General features: G+C 44.6%; 1 protein-coding gene across 4 annotated transcripts in view; it reads right to left on the reverse strand.

Moving 5' to 3' along the window:
* The window catches only part of Stk38 (serine/threonine kinase 38), a 34,174-nt gene that overhangs the window by 3,411 nt on the left and 7,884 nt on the right, over positions 1 to 22,879 (reverse strand). For all 4 annotated transcript variants that reach the window (XM_052744442.1, XM_052744443.1, XM_052744445.1 and 1 more), the window contains exons 3-12: positions 19,819 to 19,870; positions 18,502 to 18,624; positions 17,005 to 17,088; positions 12,114 to 12,237; positions 9,642 to 9,796; positions 9,119 to 9,221; positions 6,722 to 6,783; positions 2,280 to 2,397; positions 1,049 to 1,172; positions 793 to 888 (exon numbers count right to left, since the gene is read on the reverse strand). In XM_052744442.1, the coding sequence (XP_052600402.1) occupies positions 793 to 888; positions 1,049 to 1,172; positions 2,280 to 2,397; positions 6,722 to 6,783; positions 9,119 to 9,221; positions 9,642 to 9,796; positions 12,114 to 12,237; positions 17,005 to 17,088; positions 18,502 to 18,624; positions 19,819 to 19,870 (1,041 nt within the window). The remainder of the gene's footprint in view (positions 1 to 792; positions 889 to 1,048; positions 1,173 to 2,279; positions 2,398 to 6,721; positions 6,784 to 9,118; positions 9,222 to 9,641; positions 9,797 to 12,113; positions 12,238 to 17,004; positions 17,089 to 18,501; positions 18,625 to 19,818; positions 19,871 to 22,879) is intronic.

Here is a 22,879-nt window from a genome sequence, read left to right on the forward strand (position 1 = left end):
TACAAAGGCAGTTCTAGGACAGCCAGAGCTGTTACAAAGAGAAACCCTGTCTCAAAAACCAACCAACCAACAAAATTCAAGGATCTAAATCAAAACACATTATAATATAAAATGGCAAGACACTTTCTGCTTAGTAATCCTTGAGTGCTAATGACAGCAGGTGCTTGCTTCAGCGGGTAGTCCAGGAGTCTAAGCCACACCTCCTCCCTACCCTCTCAAAAGCTTCTTCCATCCCTCTCTCCTGCCCTCTGTACTGACCCCTTCACCTTCTTCTCACTGGTCCTCTATCTCCCAGAAACAGCCTCTACCTGGTGTGCACGAACAGCTGAAGGCCCTCAACCATAGAGGATGGGTATGAGAAAAACCGCATGCTTTCTAGACACCCTTTACTTTATTCTGTCAGTCACTGCTGGGTCTACTGCATCCTGTGGCACACAGCGGACAAGCCTGACTCCATTTTCACCGCAAATGAAAGACTCTAAATGTTTAAAGGGCTCTCTTCCTTTACAGAGCTTGCCAATGATGACTCTCCCAAACTAGACTAAGGAAACACAATCTGGATGGTATCTAAGCACTTGGAAGGAAGAGAGGCAGGAGAATCAGGAGTTCATAATCATCTTCTGTTACACACCTAAGGTGCTTGCTGCGCAAACCTGCTGACCTAATTTGATCCCAGAGCCAATGCCAAGGTTAAAGGGAAGAGTGAACTTCACTCATGCACTGGGGGATGAACACCTTCCCCCTCCAATACGAAGTTATGTTAAATCCTGGATAATGTAATATGGTGTATACCTGATATGTTCCCAGTCAACACCTTCAAAAAAAGGATTACTTTTTATTTCCTCAACTCCAGAGGCTCCGATTCTATGTTCCCATTCACAGCAGAACCTGGAAAAAACAGGCTTTTCAACACACTCCAACAGTTTCTTCAGAAAAATGAATAGCCAGGCTCTTGCATGCTCTTCCCCCAAATCCCACCCCTGGAGGAAGCAGGAGCACCCAGGATTCATTCCTGTCACAAGGCTGAGCATGGGACATGCTCTGTTACCTCAGAATCAGGCCCTTGGCTTTCTCGGAGACAGGAACTTCTGGGGGAAAGGTCAAAGTTTCCTTCCAGTTCATCACCTTCTTATATGTCTCTTGTGGGGTCTCGGAGCAGAAGGGTGGGTAGCCTGCAATGAGCAGAAGTGTGGGAGCTTTACTGCCCAGAACCCAGACTCTGAGGCACTTCTGGATCCGGTTTTCTGTCTCTAACAGCAACTTACCACCTCGGCATGCTCATTCGTCCACCACTCTGGCGGGACTTTCATTCTCCCCAGAAAGTATCTAAACCCTCTTTTTTCGTTTTGTTTTTGAGACAGGGTTTCTCTGTGTAGCCCTGGCTTTCCTGGAACTCGCTCTGTAGACCAGGCTGGTCTCGAACTCACAGAGCCGCCTGCCTCTGCCTCCCGAGTGCTGGGATTAAAGGCGTGGGCCACCACTGCCCAGCTATCTACCACCATTTTTCATTTTTGCCAACTCAAAGTGAAGACTGGAAAGCCAGCTAACAGCCGATGCTGAGAAAGGAAAGGACAAGCAGAGTCGCAGTGTGGGAATCGGCATGCCAGCAGAAGAAAGAAAGAGACACACACCATGAAATGACCCTTTCCAGGGAACTCTTCACATGGCACAGTGTCAAGCAAGCGGAGGAGGGAAAAGTGTAGGTTTCAAAAAGACCATCATGCCTCTTGTCTGTTGTTTTCTGGAAGTCCAAGCAAGAGGATAAAGACTTGCACTCCCTATCCCCAGCGTGTCCTCCACACGGAGTACATCCACATCCAATGTTCCCACCCTGTTATCCAGACTCATCCGTTAGGGCTCCACGGCACATAGGCATGCCGTCAATGTGACACTCCATCCAAATCAAGGGAGGAACAAAGGTTCCATGCTGTAAAGGCTTCGAGAGAGGAAGCAAGTCACAACTCACAAACCAAGAGAGGCACGGCCTTGGTGAAGCTCTCTGTCCACAATGTCTTGGTAAGTGAGAGTGGCTAAAGGGGCCAGATGGGGAGAGTGAAGGGACAGAAGACATGTAAGTAATACATGACCGGCACAGGTGACACGAGAGGTCAGGGAACCTTTGACAACAATGGGACTGGTCTGAAAGAGCTGGCCATCAAGGAAACTTCTCTCTGAAGGCCAGTAAGCACAGTGCCTAGCTGGCCTCCACGGGACCCAGAGTAAGAGTGGAAGTCTTTCCTGGGCGCACAGAAACCCTCAGGAAGCACACAACAACTTACCGATGAGCATCTCATACATGATCACCCCAAGTGACCACCAATCGCAGAGCTTGTTGTAGCCGGTCTGCATGAACACCTCAGGGGCGATGTAATCGGGAGTGCCCACTGTAGAGAAGGCCTAAAATACAGACACACATTAGGCAGGCCTGGCCAGGAAGGTGTACCTAAGCTCCGGATGTTATTCCCGAGACCAAAGGCCTGGAGCTCCACCAGGGGCATCCCAAACTACGAAAGTAGGACAGCCCAAGTCTACTACAAACTCATCAGCTACAGCACTTTCCAAAATAAACGATAGAGCTTTGTTAGTAAGACAAAAGACCCCTCCTAAACATACCCAGAGCCCACACCATAAACCACCTATTAAGAACCAGGCTCGGGCTGGAGAGATGGCTCAGAGGTTAAGAGCACTGGCTGTTCTTCCAGAGGTCCTGAGTTCAATTCCCAGCAACCACATGGTGGCTCACAACCATCTGTAATGAGATCTGGTGCCCTATTCTGGCCTGAAGGGACACATGCAAGTGAACACTGAATACATAATAAATAGATAAATCTTTAAAAAAGATGTCTGCAGGGAAGAACTAGCTAGCCCAATGATGCAGCTAAAACCTGACATCCAAACTCATTACTCAAGGCCTGAGAACTAGGGAAGGGACAGCCCAGTGTGGAGATGAAATGCCTTGCTCCAAATCATCCTACTTCCAACACGCACTACGTGGCCTGAGAGCATCCCCAAAGGGAAGCCCTGTTAGTGAGAACGAAAGGCCTAGTGGCCAAACGCTTGCAGATGGGCTCTGTATCACAGGCTTTCTGTGATGAACAAGAACAGTCTCCAGATGCCAGTACTTTACTCTCATGTATACCCGAGGCTACAAACCCTAGGAGGCCGTGCAGCCAAAGCCGGCCATTTGGGGTTTGTCACGTGTAAGGCAAATCTGAGATCAGCTCTGCTCTCATCTGCTAGCCCATAGTTGAGGTTAATAACCTTGCCGGGCGGTGGTGGCGCACGCCTTTAATCCCAGCACTCGGGAGGCAGAGCCAGGTGGATCTCTGTGAGTTCGAGGCCAGCCTGGTCTACAGAGTGAGATCCAGGAGAGGCGCAAAGCTACACAGAGAAACCCTGTCTCGAAAAACCAAAAAAAAAAAAAAAAAAAAAAAAAAAATAACTTTAATAACCTGTCCTGTTTGGGTGGGAGGTGGCTCAGCAAGTAGCTGATTTCCACAGTGGCTGTATGATTTCCACCACACCGACGAGTACAGGCACCTCCTCTCCACACCCTCTCCAAGATTCCTTGTCAGATCTGCTGATGGTCGCCATTAGGACTGGGCTGAGGTGTTACCTCAAAGTATTTGCATTCCCCTGATGGCAAGGTCTACTGGACATTTGTTTTGGGGTCTCACAATACAGCTCTGCCTAGCCCAAGACTCATGACATAGATCAGGCTGGCTTCGAACTCAAAGATTCTCTTTCTCTGTCCCCCAAGGGATTAAAAATGTACACTAGTGCTGGGTGGTGGTGGCGCATGCCTTTAATCCCAGCACTCAGGAGGCAGAGGCAGGTGGATCTCTGTGAGTTCGAGGCCAGCCTGGTCTCCAAAGCGAGTTCCAGGAAAGGCGCAAAGCTACACAGAGAAACCCTGTCTCGAAAAAAATAAATAAATAAATAGATAGATAGATAAATAAATAAATAAATGGAAGTGTGCACTAGCAAGCGCAGCTGAACACTTCTAAAAAGAGTTATTGACCACCTGTGTTTCCTTTTTGAAAACTACTCTGGTCACCTGCCCATTTGCTGACTGACAGTTTTACTCCCTTGGTATTTAATTTCCGCAATTCTTTGCAAGTTCTACATATTAGTCACCTGTCTGAAATGTATCTGGTAAAGCTCTTCTCCACTATGGGCTGTCTGCACTGATGACTGCTTCCTTTGCTGTAAAAACTTTTTATTGTCAAGTGGTCCCATCTGTTGACACGTGCTACTGATGCTCTATTCACAAAGGTCCAGCCTACCCCAGTATCTTGAAGGGCATCTCTCCAGCCCCAGGCTACTTTTTTTCCAATGTATGTTTTTGCCTCCTTTGTCAAAAATTAAGTGAGTGTAGCTCTGTCCCTTTGAGTATGCTATTCTATACCTGTCACCTACTTCCTCTTAAGGCAAGTTAGTAAAAGCACAGCAAGAAAGTCTAAGCCAGGCTGGAGAGATGGCTCAGAGGTTAAGAGCACTGACTGTTCTTCCAGAGGTCCTGAGTTCAATTCCCAGCAGCCACATGGTGGCTCACAACCATCTGTAATGAGATCTGGCACCCTCTTCTGGCCTGCAGTCATACATGCTGTATACATAATAAATAATAAATAAATCTTAAAAAAAAAAAGTGGTTACTAAAAAAAAAGAAAAAAGAAAGTCTAAGCCAGCACTTCACTCAGAGATCTGCCAAGTTATTACTGTATGTGTGCACAATCACAGTGCTACTCTCTCTACACATGTACATGTGACCACTGCTGCTGTGAAGTACAGCACATGCTTAGTTTTCAGATATGAACAAATCAAGAAATCATCCACTAGGAATAAGTGTTGGGGGACAAGTGATGGTGTCCCATGTCTTTAATTTTAGCACTTAGGAGGCAGAGATGGATCTCTATGAGTTCTAGGCCAGCCTGGTCTACAGAGTGAGTTCCAGGCCAGCCAAAGGTACACAGAGAAACCCTGTCTTGAAAAACAAAAACAGGCTAGGCAGTGGTGGCGCATGCCTTTAATCCCAGCACTCGGGAGGCAGAGCCAGGCGGATCTCTGTGATCTGTGAGTTCGAGGCCAGCCTGGTCTCCAAAGCGAGTTTCAGCCAAAGCTACACAGAGAAACCCTGTCTCAAAAACCAAAAAAAAAAAAAAAAAAAAAAAAACAACAACAAAAAGAATAAATGTTGGTGTGACTAGAGAGATGGCCCAGTGGTTAAGAGTACTGCTGCTCTTGCAAAGGAGCTGGTTTTAAATTCTAGAACCCACACAGTGGCTCACAACCATCTGTAACTCCTTCAAGGGGATTCTATGCTCTCTTCCGGACTCTGAGGATACCAGGCACACACACACACATGGTATGCAGACATACATACAGTCAAAACACCCACACACATAAAATAAAAATGAAAGGTTAAAACACACACACACACACACACACACACACACACACACACACACACACACACACACACGATAGTTTTGGTTAGCAAGATAGCTCAATTGCCACCAAGCCTGATGAATTGAGTTTGAGTCCCAGGACCCACACAGTGGGACAAGATTCCTACAAGCTGTCCTCTGACCTACATGCACAGAGGCAGCATTCATGCACACACAAATGAAAGAGTAAGACCAAAGTTTTCCTAGACAGTAATATTTCAGGGGTGAATGTATACTATTTAAATTGCTTTCAACATACTATCAAGGTAAATGCAGTAAAATGACTTACTTACTTTGAAGCTTATGGGGCACAATTTTATTTATGTATATATTTAGGGCTTTGTTCTTATGCATGTCTGCACACCAGAAGAGGGCATCGGATCCCATTATAAATGGTTGTGCACAGCCATGTGGATACTGGAAATTGAACTTAGAACCTCTGGAAGAGCAGCTAGTGCTCTTAACCACTGAGCTATTTCTCAGCTCCAATGGGGCACAATTTTAAATGTGGACATAGTCAAACACTTATAGAAATTTTAAATTCCCCTCTCCAATTCTGATTACCACAATGTAAGAAAAGGTTAAGACAGATGAACAGGAGTGCTGATTTGACTAACAGGATCAACATCTTAACAAGTTTGAGAGATACTTCCTGAAAATACATCCATAGTCCTACTATGTTGGTGGAATCAAGAGGACTGGGGGGGGTGGGGGGGGCGTGTGTTCAAGGCCAGCCTTAGCTAAATAATGAGTCCTAAGCCAGCCTAGACTATAGGAGACTTTATATCAAAATAAATTAATAAATAGACAATGCCTTAAATACTCAAAGCAGAGGTTTACACTTAGCCTTACTTTGAGGTCCCCACCTTAACTGAACCCTTTATACCTTAGAAGGGAGGACAGGAAGAAAGGAACTGTTACCTATTAGAAAGCTGGAATGAAGTCACCTCCCGAAAACTCACCAACTGTTGCCTAATTTATCTGCCCTCCTCACAGAACTCCTTTGGAGGCTACCAGCCCAGTGACAGTGCTGTTGCTGAAGGACTCCACACAAGGGAGATGCTCAGATGTTTATCAACTGGACATATATGTGCCTTTCTGGTTTTTGCTTCTGTTTTGCTTGGTGATAGCTGGTACTGGGGACAGGACCCAGGGCCTTGTGCATGCCAAGCTAGCACTCTGTTACTGAGCTACATCTCCAGCCCATTTGTATTCATTGTAAAAATTAGTCAGACTGGTTTGTAATATTTTTAGAAGCCTCCAATATTACTTACTAGCTGGCGTCTGTTTCTTTTCCAGGTCTCTGCTTTCCTTTTGGAATTCATGTTCTGGAAAGCTAAAAGTAGAAAAATCAAGTCCTAATCAAAATTCAGAAAAGAATGCTTAGTACTTTGGGGGTCTGGTACTAGTCATACCATACACTCACTAAACTCCCTGGGTAAAGTCAGACGCGGCAGTGGGAGGCAGAGGAAGGCAGATCTCTGTGAGTTCCAGGCCAGCCTGGGATACATAGAGACTCCCATCTCAGACCACCAAAATAAGGGAAACAAACAAAACCAATTCAACTCTGGTGACTCATTTTCCATTCATTTCTATCACCCCAATACGAAGCTCTAGACACAGCCCTCCAAGAGTCACAGTGGGAGTTGTCAACAGTTTCATGTGGCTCATGTTGCCAGAGAGAACAGCCAGGCCTTCACAGAACTGCAGAGAGAGAAACCCAAGTGTGTATCAACTGTGTATGTATGTGCTTTTTTGTTTGTTTGGGGGTTTTGGTGGTGGTACTGTTGGAGGAATGAGGGCTCTCTGCATGCCAGGCAAGCAGTGTACTACTGAGTTACAACAACGCTCTTCCTACTCACTTTGTTTTGTGGTCACCTCCCATACACATGTAATACACTCAGATGATTCCCCCTCATCTCTCACAGCTCTATATGTTCAGTTTTCACACTTATTCAGACCCGGTTTGTAGCATTCCAGAAAATCCAGATCAACTCACTCTGAATCTGCAGATGGGCTTGACCCATGCATGCTGACCTACAACACTCACAATTTCTAAAACTTATAATTGAAGCTTCAAGAGCAGCAAGTAGACTCCTGGAGTTAGGGTGCACTCTGAGTTTCCTAGGATGAACTGGGATTTGTGTGTTTGAGTCTGTACAGGTGCACGTGCGGGTGTGTCCCCGTACCTATCTATGTGTGAGGCCCGAGGAACACAGGTATCATTCCTTAGATGCCATCCACCTTTCTTTTCTTTTTTTCTTTCTTTTCTTCTTTTACTTTTTTTCTCTTACTTCTGTTTCTGAGGAAGGGTCTCTCACTGGCCCCAGGGAGTCCTCCTGTCCCCACCCACTCATTGCTGGGTTACAGCCATGTACCTTCGTGCCTAGCTTTTTTTATGCATTTTAGGAGTCAAACTTGGGTCTTCATGGATGCAGGGCAAGCACTACACCCATGGAGCCATCTCCTCAGGCCTCAACTGTGATTTTACTACATACTCTTTCTTCCATGCCCTGATACTGCTCAGGTGGAAAAGAACACCTGGTGTGGTAGTTTGAAAGAAAATGGCCCCCAAAAAGGAGTGGCACTATTAGGAGGTGTGGCTTTGTTAGAGTAGCTGTGGTCATGTTGGAGGAAGTGTGTCACTGTGGGGCAGGCTTTGAGGTCTCATATATGCTCAAGCCATGCCCACTGAGGCAGTCTACTTCCTGTTGCCTGCATATCAACATGCAGCAGCTCCTTCTCCAGCACCGTGTCTGCCTGCATGGCTCCATGCTCCCCACCGTGATGACTGTCATAGAATATTATTTTAAGGTGTGTTGCTTTCGTGTATGTTGCATTTGCTTAACTCTGTGAAGCTGTGTTACTGTGCCTGTCTAAAACACCTAATGGTCGAATAAAGAGCTGAATGGCCAACAGCAAGGCAGGAGAAAGGATAGGCAGGGCTAGCAGGCAGAGAATATATATACAAGGAGAAAACTGGGAGGAGAGATCGAAGATCTAGGAGCCAGAGGAGGAGGACTCCAGGGGCCAGCTACCCAGCTACATAGCAAGCCAAAAAGAGTAAGATTTACAGAAGTCAGAGAACAGGAAAAGCCCAGAGGTAAAGGGTAGTCGGGATAATTTAAGATAAGGAAAGCTGGCTAGAAACTAAGCCAAGCTAAAGCTGGGCATTCATAAATAATAATAAGCCTCTGTGTGTGATTTATTTGGGAGCTGGGTGGCGGGCCCCCCAAAGAGTAAAAAAGAGCAAATCCCTCCAACAATAATGATAATGGACTAAACCTCTAAGCCACCCCCTCAATGAATGTTTTCCTTTACAAGAGTTGCCGTGGCCGTGGTGTCTCCTCACAGCAACAGACACCTCACTAGGCTCCTGCAATAAACCCAGTCTGCAGCTGTCCTGAGAGCTCTCATCTCACCACTCCTTGCTGTGCCGTGGATACACCGGCACCTTCCTGGCAGAGTTCTCCAGAAATCCTTCCCAACATTTGCCTTATCACACCTGGAAGCACTCATCTCACCTCGTCAGGCAGCACAGAAAATATAGAAAGGTACTACCTTTCTTCTCTAGAACTCATGGTGTGAGAATCTTCCACGTTCCCTGCGTAGTTTAGTTACCAGGGCAAGCACTCTTACACACTGGGTTAGGGAACAGGGAGGGCACTTACTGAAGTCACTGGGGAGGCTGTGGTTCAGGTTCCTATAAAATTCTGTCCTATGTGCTTTCTTCAGGCCTGTGCAAAGGCCAAAGTCAGAAAGTTTCACATGGCCCTGTGAGGAAAGAAGAAACACGTGACGGATGGACAAAGACTCTTGGATAGGGAGAAAACTACCTTCTGTCCTTCCAGCGTCCATTACACTTCTCGGCAACATACTGCTCCCCACCCATCTTACGACAATGAAAAACACCTAACAGCCGGGCGCTGGTGGTGGCGCACGCCTTTAATCCCAGCACTCGGGAGGCAGAGCCAGGCGGATCTCTGTGAGTTGGAGGCCAGCCTGGTCTACAGAGTAAATTCCAATATGGCCAGGGCTACACAGAGAAACTCTGTCTCACCGCCCCCCCGTAAAAAGGAGAAACCACACAAGGTGGATCGCTATTCCCCTATCAGCACCGCATGTACACAGACACTACAGCCAAGCTGCCTAGCTCAGCAGACACACTGGTCAGGGTGCTACGCCCCCACATACCTTGCTGTCCAAGAGAAGGTTGTCTGGTTTGATGTCTCTATGGATGAATCCCAGCTGGTGAATGGAGTCTATGGCTAATACTGTTTCTGCTATGTAAAACTGAGTCTCCTCTTCTGTCAGAGTATCCTTTTTCATCAATAAGGTCATCATGTCCCCTGGAAGCAGAAAGATACAAAGCCACCAGCATACACACACAATGCATGTACACACACACACACACACACACACACACACACACACCATAAAATGTGAGTAAGAACCAGTTTTCAGATACAAGTCAACTAAACCCAACTGTGCTGTGTCCCAGAGACTGACCCGCAGTGCTGACATGGGAAGAAACAGCAAGAGGTTTCTAATACTTAAGGGTAAAAACCAGTCACAGAGAAAAACACATCTTGTACCTAAGCTAAGTAATGATGACTATTATGCTATGATTTGATTTTCCTCTTCAGAGAAGTGAGAATTTCTCCCATGAATACAGTGTATTTGCTTACAACAGTATTTTGGACTTGAGGGAAAATCCTACTTTACTTTTTCTTTTTTCTTTTTTTTCGAGACAGGGTTTCTCTGTGTAACAGCCCTGGAACTCATTCTGTAGACCAGAGATCCACCTGCCACTGCCTCCTGAGTTCTGGGACTAAAGGCGTGCCCACCACCCAGTGAGTGACTTACTGTACTTTTATGTTTGCTCCAGTATCTGTAAAGTTGTCTATATCTAGAGGCAAATGGCAATTCCACACAGGTTGAATTGCTGTCATTAGAATGAAATGCCAAATAAAATATAATATTTAGGGAGACTGAAAACAAGGTTTTCCACTAACACAGAGAGGCAAACTAAGAGGAAGTGGCCTGTGGGCAGCTGAGCGAGCATCAGTCAGCAAATGCGGAACCCACTACTCTACACTGGAGACTAACTGCCTGACAGGCGAGCACACTGGCCATTCTCAAGACCACCAGGGCCTTCTCCTAACATCTTATTAGAGTACTTAATCCATTACAGAACTGTTAATCTAATGATAAACTCCTTAGTTTCCTGCAAGGTAAGAGTGTAAAGTTCAATACTAACATCATAAAGCAAGAGAAAAAAGATTCATACCCTAAAATTCAGCAATTAAACAAAAGCAAAGAAAGGATGTCAGGTAGATAAAAAGCTAAGAGACACAGGAAGGTTCAGTGTCTACCTCATATAGAGCTACTTACAGTAGGAAACAAGGAAAAGAGACCTCTGACCTCAGAGTCTCATGCTGCCTTCTGAGGGGCATTTCATTCATAATTCTTATTTTTTTCTTGATTTCTTGGCAAGAATTTTTCCCTTGGATAAAAATTAAATAAAGGCCCAAGACTTGAAAACTGAGTCCTCAGCATTCCTGGGAACACTCTGAGACCAGGAACAGTGGCTGAATCCACTCCAAGGTCACTATGCAATGCACTGTCACTCACTACCAAGCAGAGCAGGAAGCTGATGGCCTGACTCGTGTGAGTTTGCCTAGATGGTGGGAGAGCTCAGGCCAGCTGGTTTATGGCTGTGAAGGCCAGCATCACCAAGTTCAAAGAGCAGGGTCCAAGGGACATGAAAAGCTAAGGAATTAGTGCAGTAATAGCTAGGGAGACATATGGTAAGGAGCTGGTGGCCAGGCTGTTTCTTACTCTCTAAGAGCTGACACATAAATGCTTAAGACAAAGGGGGGGGGGGCATTCTACTAGCCAACTCTATTGTGATCTTGATCTGTTTGTCAGGAAAAATTACTGGTGACCCTGGGTCTAAACTAAGGGGTGTCACAAGATCAATATAGTTTGTCCCAATAAATTACATTTGCTTTGTTAAAAACCAAACAGAGGTACAGGGACTGGGAGGAGAGGAGGGAGGGGAAACTGTGGTTGGGATGTAAAAACAAACAAACAAATAAATAAATGCAAAAAAAGAGAGAGAGAGAGAAAAAAAACAAACCACTTGTCTTCTGTTTGTTTAGGGTTCACTGGTTTGCCAGGAGAGACTGTCCCCAAAACAGATGGGATGCTCTGCTCTGGCTTACTCTGTAGCTGTCTAAGCTTGAAATCTCAGAAAGGAGAAGTGGACTCTAGATATTAATATAGGTGAAGAGAAAATCACTCTTTACTAATAAATCACAGAGAAAGAAAGCAAAAGGTTGAAGCAAAGGAGTCTATGGCCTCAGTGTGATCGCTGGACAGCATGCAGGGTCCCGTCAGCAGGGAAGCAGACAGAGCCCCCTACTCTGTCTGCACATGTTTAGAGGAAAAAGAGACAGGAAGACTTATCCATCTGAAATGGGGAGTGAAGGAAGGCTAAGACCTCAGAGAGTCACCAGCACAGGCGGGCACTGACCTCCTTCACAGACCTAGACTAGACACAGACTCTGTGAGCAGTTACAAGTAGAGAAAGGGTTAATTGTTGATGGGAGAGAAAAACCACAGAACAAAAGGGAAATCGACCTTTCATTGTGAAGTAATTACCTCCAGGCAGGAACTCCATGATTAGGTAGAGGTTTAGCTTATCCTGAAAACTATAGAACATTTTCACAACCCACAAACTGTCTGCCTCCACTAGAATGTCACGTTCCGCACGAATGTGGCCAACCTGGAGGTATACGCATTTGATTAATGACAAGCCTTGCTCTGCTGTAAACTGTATATCTGTTTAAACAATTTAAATACTGTTCTGAGTATTTAGTTGTGATGAGCAAAAGTTCTGCTATCACAAACTGACCAACTTGAAACTGACATTTGACTTGAAGGAATTCAGTAATAGAAACCTGGTAAGAAAGGCTCTTAAAACTGCCAACATGAATGAACGGTTTCAATGCAACAGCAATTGTAGCAATGTCAGGAAGTAAACCACTGATTAGTTAAAATTATCATTCATATATGTAATATATATTATATATAGCTATATAATATATATATAAATAATTTGTCCTAATAATCTTTTTTTTTTTTTTTTTTAAGGCAGAGTCTCACATCTTCCATGTTGGCTTTGAACTCACTATGCAGCCAACATTTACCTTGGACTCAGATCCTCCTGCCTCCATTTCCACAACTGAAGATTATAGGCATGTACTGCCACATTGGTTTGTGTAGTGAGAACGCTGAACCAGGGATAAACAAGCCCTCTCCCAGCATCCCCAGCCCACAGTTCTAATAATCCCATAGGATAAATAGCCCCACCTCAGTCTGCATTACCCAGGTGAACTTGTTTTTGTCTGGTTCTGGTTTCATTCTGCCTGAGATGGAACCCAGGACCTTGCTCATGCTACAAAAGCACTCTACACAGTGTTCATGTTCCATAAGTACTCAGCTATGTGCCCCTCACAGTGATATCAAAGTAACAGAGCCCTGAGTGACAATTCTAGGATACCATGGTGCCACAGCACTTAGCCCACTCTGTGCACTACACCGCAATATGAAAAAAAATAAAGTTTTTACTGGGTTATAGATTCAAAATCATGGCATTTCTAGTTTTCTACATTTGCTGCAACATCTAGCTAAAAAGAAACTGAGCTACAGGCAGTTTAGGGAAACTGGTAAAATCATTCTGTTCAAATGCAATGCCTTCTGAGCAGGGGTGTGGCTCAGCTGGTAAATGGCTTGTCTAGCATGCATGAAGCCCTGGGTTTGATCCCAGCACCAGTGAAGCTGGGGAGGAGGTGGGTATGCTATAAATTCAGCACTTGAGAGACAGAGGAGGAGGATCAGGAGTTCAGTGACCATCCTCCTCCACTACATAACAAATCTGAGGCCAGCCACGACTACATGAAACCCTGTCTCCAAAATGATGATGACTATATCAAATTTATATTATTTAAAATATGTAAGAGTAATAAAAAAACATTATTACATATTCTCAAATTCATTCCTCCTTTATTTTTTAAGTGTCATAAGATCCAAAGATAGGCTGAATCAAATCTAAGTTCATCACAGTCAGTCCAAGCCTGTGATAAAAGTTTGATCTTAAGTTTTTACCGTATGTTCCAAAGTCAAAGATGCCTGAAGATTCACGAACTGGCAGTTCTGTGGTTCTATCTAATATGATGCTTACACACTGCTCATTTTGGTAGGATATCTTCAGTAGGACCACATGCTCTTCCATTACTCACTAGGAGACACACCCTATCATCTCCTGACTTATCTCTAACCTGCCTATTCTCCCAAGCCGCGTGGGGCTTGAGGGCATAATAATTGGCATATCTGAGTTTCCAGTCTACAGGAACATGGCTCTTTGGGGAACTCTAGCCTCAATGTGTGAAAATCCTTAGGTTTGTGTTAAGTGTTATTTCTGGCACATGGAGGTAAGAACAGTGCTATGAAATCACAAAACCAGCCCGACCTCTACCTTGCCTTGCTGAAACAGGAAAAGCTTGTGAAAGTTTACAGCTGCTTGCTGACCTGCGCTCTACCAATGGCCTTGTCACTAGGAGGCCAGAAGAGTGTGACCTCTGCTCTCCTGGGTCCCTACCTACTACAAAGATCCAAGGAAAACAGAAAGCATTAGTATTACCACTTGTCGCTCATCTTGGAGGACAGAATGATGACTGTAATGTCTCCTGTTTGTCAAGAGGAAAGCTAACCACTAGGAGTCTACCTTATCCTTCTTTCCTGAGGCTGACATGGCAACCAGAAGCCATGAGATCTAGAAATGGAGTCAGCTGAATACAGAGGCAGAAGTGCGGCTCACACCAGAAGGTTCTCTTCCCTGGCCGTAACATCTAAGGCACTAAGGAAGCTGACATACCAGCCAGTCTTGTCCTTCCACAGCAGTGCAACTGCATCGACCGCCCTGAAAGAGAACTGACGAGCCTACCTAATGCTCATGTCTCCTCTTTCTAAATGTTTCCAGGTAACAGAAACACCCCGTGTGGGGCAGAAGAATAACCTGAGCTCAATAGGTAGTGATCAACCCTGCTCAGTTCAGAAGTGGAAACAAACAGTACCTACAACATGACAACTTAGATTCTCAGTCGAAAACAGTATCAGCGCTACCCAAAAACGAGGACAGAGCTGTGCTGGCCTACCTCTCATACCTACCTAGCATAAGCACTGAATGCTTTCAGGACTTAGCTGGCCACATACTAAGATCAAAGGACAGAACTGAGTCCATCAACTAAGGTGACCTGAATAATCAAGTTAATGTTCCAATTAATGCATTATTTTAAAATTCTAATTAATATTTACTTTCACTATGAAAATTAGAGATATTAACCATGAAGAAAAGGTAATATTTGAGAAAAGATTTTATAATTTCTGTTTAGATCACCTGCTATGTGGAGCTTCCAGTCATGATGTATCTACTAAATAACTTTTCCTTTTTCTAACTGGTTTGTTTGTTTGAAAACAAAGTCTCTCTACATAGCTCTGGCTGTCCTAGAACCCAGTATGTAGACCAGGCTGGCCTCGAACTCATAGAGATCCTCCTGCCTCTGCCTCCCCAATGCTGGAACTAAAGGGGTACAGCACCATGCTCCTTTTTCTAATTTTTTCAGTGTTTTGTTTTGTATCCATGTGTGTCTTGTGTGTGAGTAGAGGTCAGAGGACAGTGTCCAGGAATCAGTTCTCGTCTCCACTCTGTGGATCCTACCTGACAAAGCTCAGGTCATCAGGCTTAGTTATCAGCAAGCACCTTCCCACTCTGTACCTCTCCCCAGCCCTACTTTATAACTCTTTGATGCTAACCAACTGACACAAGCTTTGAGTGCTGGCTACAATTACAGGAAATACACACTGTAGAACTTACTCATGATCTACAGATATCCTGACTAATTAACAGTTAACTGTTTCCTTCACGAGATTAACTGGTGCTCCCGTCAGTACCTACATGCTGTCCTCTAGGTAACATGGAAACAGGGCTATAGGACTTTCATTAAGTTGGTGTTTGCTTAAACTGCAATAATATCTGAAGAGCTGCTAAAGACCTGCTTTCAACTGGAATCAAGATTCCAAGGCTTCCGAGTAGAATGTGAACAAGAAAATAAAATGACAAACTAATCTTTATGTGTATGGCTGTTTGGTCTACATGGGTAGTCTGAGTACCATGTGCATGCAGTGCCCCAAGAGGCCAGTAGAGGGTGGCAGACTCCCCGAGACTAGAATTATAGACTATTGGGAGCAACCATGAGGGTATTAGGAATTGAATCCAGATCCTCGGAAGAGCAGCCAGCGCTTTTAACCACTGAGCCATCTCTGCAGCCCCAAAACTCCTCAACTTTGAGGTGGCACTCAAACATAGGCAGGAAAGACTCTGTGACTCGACTCCTTCAGTGGCAGACAGACTAGACAGGAGGCCAGTCTCTGTCCTCACTGCTGGGCTCCAAACGGAGAGTTGGCCTGGCACAAGATCCCTGACCTACACCGGAATTCTACAGCATCATCCACTGCTACCTGTTTCTGGGCAACCAGTTAAGCTATACCAGATCCACAGAAGGTCTACACTCTTACTTTTAAAAGGATAAGCTATCAAATATTTAAATCTCATGGAATATTTCATCTTACTTATTTGCATTAAGTATGTATCTCACATCTATTTTCTTTTTTTCCTTTTTTCTTTTTCTTTTTTTTTTTTTTTTTTGGTTTTTTCGAGACAGGGTTTCTCCATGTAGTTTTGGTGCCTGTCCCGGATCGTGCTCTGTAGCCCAGGCTGGCCTCGAACTCACAGAGATCCGCCTGGCTCTGCCTCCCGAGTGCTGGGATTAAAGGCGTGCACCACCACCGCCCGGCCTCAGATCTATTTTCAATGTGAGCTCCAGTCCTTATTTGGTAGGGTGGTGGGTTAGCAGGGATGGAACCCAGGGCCGTGCACACCACAGGCAAGCACTCATCACTAAGCTTCATTGCAGGGTCCAAGAGAGTGCTCCTAACCATTAAAGGAAACTTTTCATTGCTCTGCCATTTATATTTTCCAGATTAATTCAGGAACGGGCAAGGCGGCCTCTCTTGGCACTAAGGAGCCACACAGAAGGCCCATCTCAGTTTAGGTATAAAGAGCACAGCAAATTCCGACACATCTGAGTTCTACCTCTCCACCCAAGGAGTACAAAAATCTTGTTATTTCTCAGGATTGGTAAGAAACTCCCATCATACGAAGTGTGACCTCAAAAGAGTGCAGCTGTGATAGCTGGGAGACCCAGAGCTTCCTCTACAGCCTCCAATGTAAAGTATTATTCACTGTTCACGGCCATTATTTGTATTTTAAAAGTGCATCTTTTGGGGAGAAAAAGTAGAATCACATGTATAATCTACATAAGAGAACTAACGAGAGAAAACTCTAATAAAGTAAACAGACTAACTAAGCAAAAAGAATAACGTGGGCAACAAGTCTGCAAGCTGACCGACGGCAGCTCCCGCTGAACATTACCTGCTCCTTCTCGAGCATGTCTGCTTTGCGCAGGATTTTCATCGCATACACATGCCCCGTGTCTTTCTTCTGAACGAGCCGCACCTGGAAGGTTACAAAAGTAATGCTAGGTCGAGTTCACACCACCAAGCTGAGGATTTGTATTTCCAGTACTGGGGATCTGACCCGGGACTTCACAACTACTATTTACACTAGAAAAACATAATAATTTGAATATAAGCAATATTCAATAACTAGCAAAAAAAAACAGACAATACTTTTAATGTTACAAATGAATGTATTTTTCAGCCATGCCAAGGCTGGAAAGATCTTCAACTATCTCTGCAACTGAACGCTTTGGCTCCTAGTTGACCAAACTAATTTAAAAGCTTTCAGTTTTAAATTTAAGGCCTAATTATACCCATGACAAAAATCAGCCGGTAGTCTTGGAAAGTCTAAGTAATAATCATAACATTTAAAATGAAAATACCACATCAGGTCTACTTGTACTTGAGTACAGTAATCTTAGTGCTCAAGAGGCTGAGACAGGGCTGCTACCAGTTTGTAGCTAGTCTGGACTATGGTGTGATCCTTTGTCAAAAAACAAAACAACAAACCATGAAAGTAAAAGTTTATTCATGGAGAAAATGTCTGAAAGTTCAAAAACAAACAACAAGAACAACAGCCAGGTGGTGGCCCACGCCTTTAATCCCAGCATTCAGGAGGCAGAGGCAGGAGGATCTCTGTGAGTTCGAGGCCAGCCTGGTCTACAGAGTGAGTTCCAGAACAGCTAGGGCTACACAGAGAAACCCTGTCTCAGGAAAAAACAAAAAAGAGAGAGAGAGAGAGAGACAGGGTCTCTCTGTAGCAGCACTGTGGTACTGGGAAAGCAAAGCTTTAAAGCATCAGGCTCTACTCAGTCTGTCTCGGTGCTCAACAGCCATGTGACAGTGTGCATCTTCAGGGTCTTCATTTACAGACACCATCTATAAAATGGCTACTGTCATGATTACAGGAGAACTGTTGATATACTGATATCCTTCAAAGGATCCTAACATCAGGATCTAAGCACAGCAGTACATGCCTGTAACCCCAACACTCTGGGGCCCGAGGCAGGGGGATCATATAATTGATGCTAACTTTGGCTACATACTGTGACTCTGTTCAAAAAAAGAACAAAGAAAAGAAAGTGCCAGCTAGGTGTTGGTGGCACATGCCTTCTCGGGAGACAGAGCAGGCGGATCTCTGTGAGTTCCAGACCAGCCTGGCCTACAGAGCGAGATCCAGGACAGAAACCATGCCTCAAAAAAATCTAAAAATAAAAAAAGAAAGAGCCAGTGTCACCTCCGACTAGACAGAGAAGTGATCTGAGACAACGAATTGGGGAAAAGAGAGAAGCGAGGGTGTGACCTTGCATGCCTGCCCACCGAACCCCATACATTTGTGTATTTCAAGCTGTGTCCACAGTCGGGAGCTCTTACTAAGTCAGCAGCTGTGATGCTCTGGGATATTTTTTACCTCACCAAATGCTCCTCGGCCTATGACTTTTAAAGACTCAAAATCTTCCAGTCCAAGCCTTGTTCTCTTTAATCGAAGAAACTCTGTTTCCTTCCGAGCATGTGCTGATCTCCTGAGTCGTTTCTAATGTTTAAACAAAGGAAAGGAAGGGAAGTTGAAATTCTGGAACTCTGAAACCAGGTCCTATATGCCTTCTGCAGCTGGGAGCAGGGCCACACTCGTCTATGCATAATCTTCTCACACATGACCCCATCACACAAGCCTCCTTCGCGGGTCCTCCTCCCTTCGCTGGCCATCAGATACAAGCCACACTGAAGGGGATCTGAGAACTTCGACTCAACCACTTCAACAGTCCACTGTTGGAGTTCTAATGAAGAGAGACAACCCTACTTTCCTTGGGCCCTTTCTTAGGTTAAGTGTGTTTTGCTGGGTCCTCCGGGACCTGTGCATACCACATTCGTCACCTGCTTTTCCTGCATGTGTTGGGCGTCTGCTATCACTGCCCTGGGTTGTGTCACTCGGATCTCTGAAGGCATTTCCGGTGCTGCTTGGTTACCTACATCATCCCTGGTTTTTGTTTTTTTTTTTAAAGGTTTTTTTTGTTGTTTTTTAATTTATTATGTATACAGTGTTCTGTCTGCATGTCTGCCTGCAGGCCAGAAAAGGGCGCCAGACCTCATTACGGATGGTGGTGAGCCACGAAGTAGTTACTGGGAATTGAACTCGGGACCTGGAAGAGCAGCCCGTGCTCTTAACCTCTTAGCCCTCTGGCCAGCCCTGCATCATCCCTTATTGGGTGTATTTTTGCCTCATGTATGTGGGCAGTGTACAGACAGGCTGATTTGAGACAATATTTTGCTTTGATAATGACATCAGAAATGGACCTTACTTCTATGGAGCCTTTTCAGTGAATTCATTCATTCATTCACTCATTCATTTACGGAACTTAGTGCAGGTTGGCCTGTCTTGCAGCAATCCTCCTGCCTCAATTTCCAAGTTCTGGGATTACAGGTATGAAACACCATGAACTTTGTAAGAATGCTCACCTTGTTCTTTTAAATTTTAATTTAGTTTTGCTAATTTCATCTTTTCTTAGAATTCTAAGGCTAATTAATTATCATAACTGTGAGTAGAGATACCTCCCTCTCCTGAGTATTTAATTAACTTCTTCCTCTGCATGAAAACTGAGTCCAAAAGCATGCCATCTCTCAAATTCCTGTCACTGAGCCAAACGCTTCTCTGGCACCAAACCTAACTTGATGGAGAAAGCACAACCTTTCACACTGGGGCCCAAGACAGAACTTCCATGTAAATTACCTCTTCATCCTTTAGGCCTTCTTCTTCCATCACTTTTTCTAACTTCTTTTGTCTGAAAGAATATATATATATATATATAACTAGTATTTTATTCTGGCAAGCCTATATGAACATGATTGTTAGCCACTTGTAAGTATTCATTTAGGAAAAGAAAAAGAAAGTATTCATTTAGGTAAAAAGGTCATGAAATACAATTTTCCTTTTTTTTTTTTTTTGGTTTTGGTTTTTTGAGAAAAGGTTTTTCTGTATAACAGAACCCTGGCTGTCCTGGAACTCACTCTGTAGCCCAGGCTGGCCTCGAACTCACAGAGACCCTCCTGCCTCTGCCTCCCGAGTGCTGGGATTAAAGGCGTGCGCCCCCACTGCCCTGCAAATCTACATTTTTAAAAAGACTATATAAGATACTAAAGAAGTCAGGCAGGGTAGTACACACCTGTAAAACCAGCACTTAGGAGGTGAGAGCAGGAGGGTCAGGAGTTCAGAGCCAGCCTCATCTCACAGTAAGTTCAAGACCAGCCTGAGCTTAGAGACTGTTATCTCAAATTTAAGAAACACAGAGAGAGAGAGAGAGAATATACATCTAAGAATTTAAGAATTATTTTCTTCTTCTTTTAGGTATCAAGAGGTCAGGACATCTTGTTCTACCCCAGAATCCACCCAAAGATTTTTTTTTAACTACAGCCTCATAGTGATTTGGTAAAACTGAACTAGTTAAGTAAAAATTCCTTATAACCAACTCTACAGAGCCCCCATTTATCAGCGAGAGAAAGGAAAGTACACAGGCCGGACTCTCCACCATCCCAGTAATCCAGACAAGCAGGCGACATGCACAGAATAGAAGCAGAGAGCAGGGTTGGAGTAGGGCTCTTATAGAAGACCCAGGTTCAATTCCCAGCACTGCAGTTCACAAGTGTCTGTAAGTCCAGTTCCCGGGGATATGACGTCCTCCTCTGACCTTGCAGGGACCAGACAGGCAAGTGATACAGACATTCATGCAAACAAAACAGCCATCCGCATTAAATTAAATTTAATTTTTTTTTTTTTTTTTTTTTTTTTGGTTTTCCGAGACAGGGTTTCTCTGTGTAGTTTTGGTGCCTGTCCTGGATCTCACTCTGTAGACCAGGCTGGCCTCGAAATCACAGAGACCCTCCTGCCTCTGCCTCCCGAGTGCTGGGATTAAAGGCGTGCACCACCACTGCCTGGCTAAATTTAATTTTTTTTTTTTTTTTTTTTTTTGGTTTTTCGAGACAGGGTTTCTCTGTGTAGCTTTGCGCCTTTCCTGGAACTCACTTGGTAGCCCAGGCTGGCCTCAAACTCACAGAGATCCGCCTGGCTCTGCCTCCCGAGTGCTGGGATTAAAGGCGTGCGCCACCACCGCCCGGCTAAATTTAATTTTTTAAAAATGTACGTAAGAGCATACAGTCTACAGTAGCTGATGCAGCACTTCAGACATTACATGAAGACTAGATGTTTTTCTGGAAACAACTGAGAGTTCAGAGGCTTGAGGCAAAGGACTAACACGTGGCAGTGCCAGGTTAGTGAAATTTCCTCACCCTTCATGTGAGCCATTCTTCCCCTGAACCACAGTGTTCCAAGCAGAACTCTGGAAGAGACCAGCTCAACTACATCCCAGACAGGTTTCCCACGCACTCCAGGTATTCACATGTGTGCTCACTCCTGTAGGAGACTGTACGCTTCTTGAAGGGAGGGAGCACATATCTCTAATACAAATAGTGCTTTCTTTATACACAGATAATCTCTTTAAGGTATTATGAAAATTTTTAGATTAATTTCATGTGTATGAGTGTTACGTGTTTGGCCTGCACGTATGTTTATGCACCACATACGTGCCCGGTGCCCACAGAGATCAAAAAGAAGAAAACGCGAGATCCCTGGAAGATAACAGATGGTCATGAACCACCATGGGGATGCTGGGAACCAAACCCAGGTCCTCTGTAAGAGCAGTAAGTGCTCTTAACCACTGAGCCACCTCTCCAGCACCTCTAGGGTACTTCTTAAAGAGCTTAAGCACACAACAGTGTGCAAATGCACTCATGACTACTCCCTGTAACTTGCTCCCTTTATACCTAACTAGGCTCCCTTCCTGGCATAGCCCCATTCAAAGGTAACTGAGGTACAAGAGGGCTGGTTAACTCTACAAGAGCTGAACAGATACATTTGTGATTTCTGTTGATGAGACAGACAAAAACAAGACAAATAATACAGAAATAACATGATTATATCTCCATGATCAACACTGAGAAATGCCTGAGAAAACCCCTAAAAGTTAATGGTACATATTGTTGAAAAATTCAACATATTAGTCCTTTGGTCCTCTACTCTAGTTTGACTGATACGTAGTCAGTGGAGACCATTAGAAGGGCTGGACTTCCCCATCCTGGGACTTAAATAAAACTGACCCTGGATCACTAATCATCATCCATATTCTAGTGAGTTTCAGATCACACGAACACTGCAGAGTTAAGAAAACCTAAGAGAAGCCAGGCGGTGGTGGCACACGCCTTTAACTCCAGCACTCGGGAGGCAGAGGCAAGTGAATCTCTATGAGCCAGCCTGGTCTACACAGTGAGTTCAGGACAACCAAGGCTACACAGAGAAACCCTGTCTTTTGAGACAAAACAAAACAACCTAAAAGACCAGTTGCTGCTCTTCTCTCCACTGTTCCTCCTCCTTTGGCTCTTCCTCTTCTCTTCCAGTCCGCGGACTGAACTCCAAGCCTTGCACACACTAACCTGTACCACGGACCTCCACTGCCAGGTCCTGGGTAAGACCACCTGTGGAAGTTGTGGGATATGTACCCTTTAGTAAAGTACACACCTTCACTTCAGGGGAAGGACAACCGTTATTATGTAATGAGTTAGCTCTGTGGCTTTAGTTAATCCCCCACAACAGTCTTCAGGAAGAAAAAAACACACACTATTTTGTCAGAGGAAATGTCTGTTTCCTTGGTTTTAACTTGACGGCTATAAATTATCCAAACCATTCTTTTTCATGACTAGGTAATTATCAATACTTACTGAGTACTCTGGGTGTACAGCAG

This window comes from Peromyscus californicus, unplaced genomic scaffold (assembly GCF_007827085.1).
Source record: "Peromyscus californicus insignis strain IS unplaced genomic scaffold, ASM782708v3 Scaffold_19__1_contigs__length_69161282, whole genome shotgun sequence".
In the NCBI taxonomy this organism is placed as follows: domain Eukaryota; kingdom Metazoa; phylum Chordata; class Mammalia; order Rodentia; family Cricetidae; genus Peromyscus; species Peromyscus californicus.